This window comes from Urocampus carinirostris, chromosome 2 (genome assembly GCF_059441175.1).
Source record: "Urocampus carinirostris isolate Australia breed hairy pipefish chromosome 2, RoL_Ucar_1.0, whole genome shotgun sequence".
NCBI lineage: Eukaryota > Metazoa > Chordata > Actinopteri > Syngnathiformes > Syngnathidae > Urocampus > Urocampus carinirostris.
Window position 1 is genome coordinate 9,147,501 of NC_142350.1, and position 6,060 is coordinate 9,153,560.

General features: G+C 37.2%; 1 protein-coding gene across 2 annotated transcripts in view; it reads left to right on the forward strand.

The window, feature by feature from the left end:
• Nucleotides 1–2,361, forward strand: part of stmnd1 (stathmin domain containing 1) — a 7,255-nt gene extending 4,894 nt beyond the window's left edge. For both annotated transcript variants that reach the window (XM_088327792.1, XM_088327793.1), the window contains exons 3-4: nucleotides 576–836; nucleotides 2,040–2,361. In XM_088327792.1, coding sequence (XP_088183918.1) covers nucleotides 576–836; nucleotides 2,040–2,213 — 435 coding nt within the window. In that variant the 3' untranslated portion in view covers nucleotides 2,214–2,361. The remainder of the gene's footprint in view (nucleotides 1–575; nucleotides 837–2,039) is intronic.
• The last annotated feature ends 3,699 nt before the right edge of the window (nucleotides 2,362–6,060 follow it).

Sequence of the window (6,060 nt, forward strand, 5' to 3'; positions counted from 1 at the left end):
TTAGGTGGGCAACAATGGCATGCTTCGGCGGTCCAAATCGTAAAAAGGTGCTCTGTTCTCAGCAAGTGGCAATAATGAATAGCGAAGACAACTGTGCATTTCATTAAAAGCGGTCCAGAACGGCACGCCTCCTGACTAAAGTGGCTTCTACTGGTTCCTGCTTGGAAAAATATGGGATCAGGGATAATGGATCTTGCTGACATCAGTGAGGTTTACTTTTTGGTGGACAGAATAGCAAAAAGGTGCCACCAGGCCCCACAGAAAATGCCATTTTAGGTGGTCCAGAACAGCACGCCTCCGGACATAAGTGTCTTCTACTGGTTCCCTCTCCGAGAAATATGGGAGCAGGGATAATGGATCTTGGGCACTAGAGTGAGGTTCACTTTTTGGTGGACAGAATGGCAAAAATAGGCCACTAGGCCTGAAAAAAATTGCACTCTGCCGCCTCCTACACTCAACAATGTGCGATCGAGGACAATGGATCTCTGGATATTCTTGAACCCGCGATACAAATATAGATATATATGTGTTAGGGTTTGGCACTTTGTGACAATATGTTGATTCTGTCACCACAGAACGATGCGGGAAGCAAATGCGACCGTGGTGAATCTGCCGTATCCAAGCTGACTGAGGATAGCGGCGTGGTAGTGGCGGCACCCAGGGGGGATAATGGCGAAGAGCTACCCACTGAGTTGCCCCTTAGCTTGATGGGACAAGAGCCTCTGACCCAAGAACGTTCCACTTCCAGCCAAATCCTCAGAGAGCTGAAGGAAGAAGGGATCATCCCAGCGATGCCCAGCCGAGAGCACAACACCGACCAGGCTTACACCTACTTGGTTTGTGTTTGTTTGAATCTGATTTTAATAAATAAAAGTTTTGTTTTTATTCCAATTTAGTTTGAAATGTATTATGATTTTTCTCATGATAAAACATTGCAGGGACATTCATTTACTTCAAACCGATACTAATGCAATACAGACGACTGTACTCTTCAGTACTGATCCCGATAAAATTGCTGATCCTTAATAGTACTTTTGTTTGATACATAATGTTTGCCCACATACTAGTTCTCTATATACTAATTTCCAAACGTTAAAACCGATACCAATATAAAATCGACACCAATCCCGAAAAAAATACTGATTCCAATTAGTCCTCTTGATACATTCAAATTCCTGCATATAAAAACCCATTTACATTTCCTTCTAAATGTTGAAGTGGAATTTTCTTCCGAACAAATACCAATAAAACCCTGACACCAGTACTCTATTCTTCAGTAACAATACCAATGAAAGTACTGCATCCAGTTGGTACATGTAGTTCCCCCCTTAATACAATCCTGTATACAGAAACCTCTTAACAATCAACTGGAATGTTCTTTTCAAACTGATACCAATAAAGTAAACAGCTCTTTTTTTCACACCGATACCAATACAATACTGGCACCAGTACTCTTTTCTTCAGTACTGATACTGATGAAACTGCCGATACCAAGTATTCCTTTTATGTTAATTTTCTCAACTCACATAAATCTATATACAAAATATTTTACATTTTTAACAGCATTTCATTTTCATTCCATACCAATACCAATCTAGTATTGACGTCAGGACTCTTTTCTTCAGTATTTATTCTGATACCAATCAAAGTGCTGATTTCTATCAGTAACCTTTGAAATTTCCCCAAATACAAACCTATATATACCTTATTAATTGCTATAAAATTCATTTAGCAAATAAATACAAATAAAAGCATTAAAATAATTTGAAGAAATGAAAAATTTGATATTTTTAATAATAATAATAATTTTTTTTTTTTTATATTAAACACTAAAATACTATAATAATAGTGACTTTCACTAAAATTATATGAAATTAATTGTCATTTTTATGTCGCTCTTGATTAAATACATTATACAAAACTTCGTACCAGAATCGATATCCAAAACAGTTACCGAATACCGATACCGCCTGTTCAAACTGATATCAACCCCTTGGTGTTGGGAATTTTTATCATTTTTTCGTGCATATTTCTTTTAGTCAGACGACCCTGAAGGCATCGTTCGACGACTGCCAGCCAGACTGGGGCCACTCAAGGTCAAATCGGACCCTCAAGAGGGCGGATGCAGTTGGCGTGACGACAGGGCGGCCACGCCTGTGGAGGCGGAGCTTCTCTCGAGGGACCTGGAGAGGGAAACTAGAGAGATGAATTGAGGATGCCAAAATTTGTTTTTTTCCCCCCAAAATTTGTAATCATCTAGTTTGTTTTTAGTCATTTTGTCTTCATTCTGTATTTTCTTTATTCATTATTCATTTATTTTACTTTGGAATCAGGTTTGAAGTTGGCTTTGTGCACTTTAACGTCTCAAAAAACATTTTTTCCATGCATTTAATGTATTCTTGTATGTGAACCATGAAATATATGTAATAAAGCTTCAATTAAATACATTTCATTTAGTTTGGGTGTTTTCTTTTTCTTTTGTTTTTATGTTATATCAGTTTGACTTCTCATCTCATCTCATTAGCCGTACCGCTTATCCTCATTAGGGTCGCGGGGGGGCTGGAGCCCATCCCAGCCATCTCCGGGCAGTGGGCAGGGGACACCCTGAACTGGTTGCCAGTCAATCGCAGGGCACACAGGGACAGACAACTCATTCGCTCATTCACACCTATGGACAATTTGGACTGGCCAATTCACCTGAAATGCATGTTTTTGGAACGTGGGAGGAAACCGGAGTGCCCGGAGGAAACCCACGCAAGCACGGGGAGAACATACAAACTCCGCACAGGAAGTCTGGAGCTGGATTTCCGTAGTTGAGACTTGAGGGAGCTAAAGCGAAAGTGGACGGCTCACGTCATTTGTATTAAGATATTATTTTTATTATACCTTCTTTTCTGAAGAGGGAAAAATGAGCTCCAAAACAGGGTTTAACATATTAGATATTATTCCAGCTAAAGCAGTATGGAGAGATCCGCAGGAGCCCAATATTGAACAGTTGAAGAAAAAACTCGGTAACCTTCATCAAGGCTTGCCGAACGGAACAAGAAAAGCGAACAACTCTTGGCTCAGCTATGGAATGAAATCCAGGAGTTGAAGCTCAAGCGGCGAAAGCTTAGGATGAAGTTTGAGAATCAACTCCATCAATTGATTGAGCAACACAAGCAACTGCATGACATTATTGTATGTCGACATATTTTCCACTTCTTTGTTATTCTCTTAATGAGCTTACTATTTTCCAATTGAATTTCCAGAAATCTGAAAAAGCAAAGAAGTGACCGAAAGCAGGGAACCTCCATGCGTTTTTTTCCCCTGGCGCGGTTACCCCTTTTTCCTTTTCTAAATAAATTAATTCAATCGCCGCTTGAATGTTATTTTTTATTAGTTTATTACTATTTCACAAAGAATTAAGACTGATATTTTTAATAGCATTTATAAAATATTTAAAATGATTAATTTTCTTTTATTTTGAATGCAAGTATTTAATGTGATCATTATAAATGGGTCAGAAAGAGTAATAAAACATGTTTGAATTTACTTTATTATTATTATTATTATTATTATTATTATTATTTACATTTAAATTTATATTATCTAAACGAATTCAGGAAGTATTTCCAATAATTCATTTCATTTTAAGTAGAATGCAGTTATTAAATAATGTGTCCTCCAAATCGACCAGAAAATGTAATTTAAAAAAATGTTTACTATTTAGTTTTCAAGTTATGGTAATTTAATGTTCTGTTAAGATTTCCAAACATTATTTTCATATATTTTACATTAGAAATCTCATCTCATCTCATCAGCTGCACCGCTTATCCTCAGTAGGGTCGCGGGGGTGCTGGAGCCCATCCCAGCAGTCATCGGGCAGTGGGCAGGGGACACCCTGAACTGGTTGCCAGCCAATCGCAGGGCACATGGGGACAGACAACCCACTCGCTCATTCACACCTAGGGACAATTTGGACCGACCAAATTCACCTGAAATGCATGTTTTTGGAAAGTGGGAGGAAACCGGAGTACCCGGAGGAAACCCACGCAAGCACGGGGAGAACATACAAACTCCGCACAGCAAGTCTGGAGCTGGATTTGAACCCACGCAGGAGGTTCCCAAGACATGAACTGTGCCGCACATGCGCTAACCACTGAGCCGCCGTGCTGCCCTACATTAGAAATACGATGTACAATTTTTTTTTTTTTTTCAAAATTACCATTTACAATATTTATTCGTTTTTTCTTTTTAAATTATATTTTCACATCTTCATATACATGGTTTTTTTTTTTCAAATTTAATATATTTATTAAAGTGACACAGTCGACATCATGACATGTACATCTGGGTCTTCGCCAATAGGTGACGCTATACCACAAAAAAGGCTTGAATCTGGAAAAAAGCTGTGACGTTGTAAAATACATAAGTGAGCGTAGTAAATAATAAATAATTTATCCAAAAAAGTTATCAACGTGGATCAAGGTTTTATTCAAACTGAAAAAAAATCAAATGTTTGATTTTGTGTTTTAATTCTGCGTACAATATATTTTTTAATTGTAGATGCGAAAATGAGTTTTCAGTTTGGAACGTCTCGCATTAATTTTACTTGTGACGTCACACGAGGTACTGTTGCAGTGCAGCCCAGACAAAGTCTCACGAGATTTGCGGAAATTTCAACGGGAGGTCAATCGTACATAAAATGACGTTGTTTCCTCATCCGAACGGAATTATTTGATTTATATTTCGTTTTAAACGAAATAATAAAACGTTGAATGTTATATAATTTCAAGTACTGTTTTTGTTGTTGTTGTTGCTATATGTCATTTGACGTCTGATTTCAACTTACAATTAGAATTTTCACTATTGTCATTTATAACAACGTAGTGAACATTGTTTACAACGAGATTAGACGTGGGACTCAATGAGAAACTTGAATAAAAATCTAAAAGTAGTGCTTGTAGACTGGTGCATCAGTACCAAAGTGCAAAGATAAACAGTGAAATGACAGATTTCCAAAATTAAAGAAAAGAGAGACTATATGACTACACATATGTCCATACTTATGCAAGATACTTGATTTACTGGGTTATTGATTATATATATATATTATATAGTTATTCATTCTTCCAGTGATCAGCAGAGTGCATTCATTCTTATCAGTAGTGGGCAGCAGATTACTATTTCTTTCTTTTTATATATTAATTATCTGTTCATGAAATAGTACGGGGACATAATAACTTATTTTGTTTGATGAAGCTGTTTGAAAATGCACTGCAAACATAATAAAATTCAAGTCAAGTCAAGTCATTTTTAGTTGTATAGCCCTTAATCACAAAGAGTCTCAAAGGGCTGAAAAGGTTATTGCAAACCACAGACTATTATTACAGACTATTATTACACCATCCCCTGGTCTAAAACCTACATGAGGGCAAGGAAAAACTCAAAAAAACTCAACATGAGGAAAATGAAGAAACCTTGAGAAGGGACCGCACATGTGGTAATCCCCCTTCCAGGATGACCAGGCTGCAATGGATGTTGCAATAACAAATAATACAGAGATATTGTCAACAAAAATATAGGTTATCCATATGCTATGGAGTAGAAGTGTGTTTTAAGCTTAGATTTAAACATTTTCACTGAGGTTGCAGATCGGATCTCAGGGGGAAGAGCATTCCACAGCACCGGGGCCCGGGAGGAGAATGCTCTCGAACCTGCGGAAATCTTCTTGGCTCTTGGAATCACTAGTAGACCAGTGCTTTCAGAACGAAGGCTCCGGACCGGAAAATAGGGAGAAATTAAATCTGAAAGATACGAGGGAGCAAGTCCATGTATGATTTTGTATACTACCAAGAGAACTGTAAAATCACATCATAAAAAGTATTTTTTTGTTCTTTTTCTAGGAAACAAGATACAAAAAAATAGTAAAACTTGAAAAAATAGTTAAAGATATACGATGAAATATCATTAATAAAGATTAAAAACCTATTATTTCCTGAGGCCACCGTGACGACAAATAATTTGAAAAATCGATTTAAGCTGTTAGTTTAGCCAACATGATCCTTTCTGCTTTTA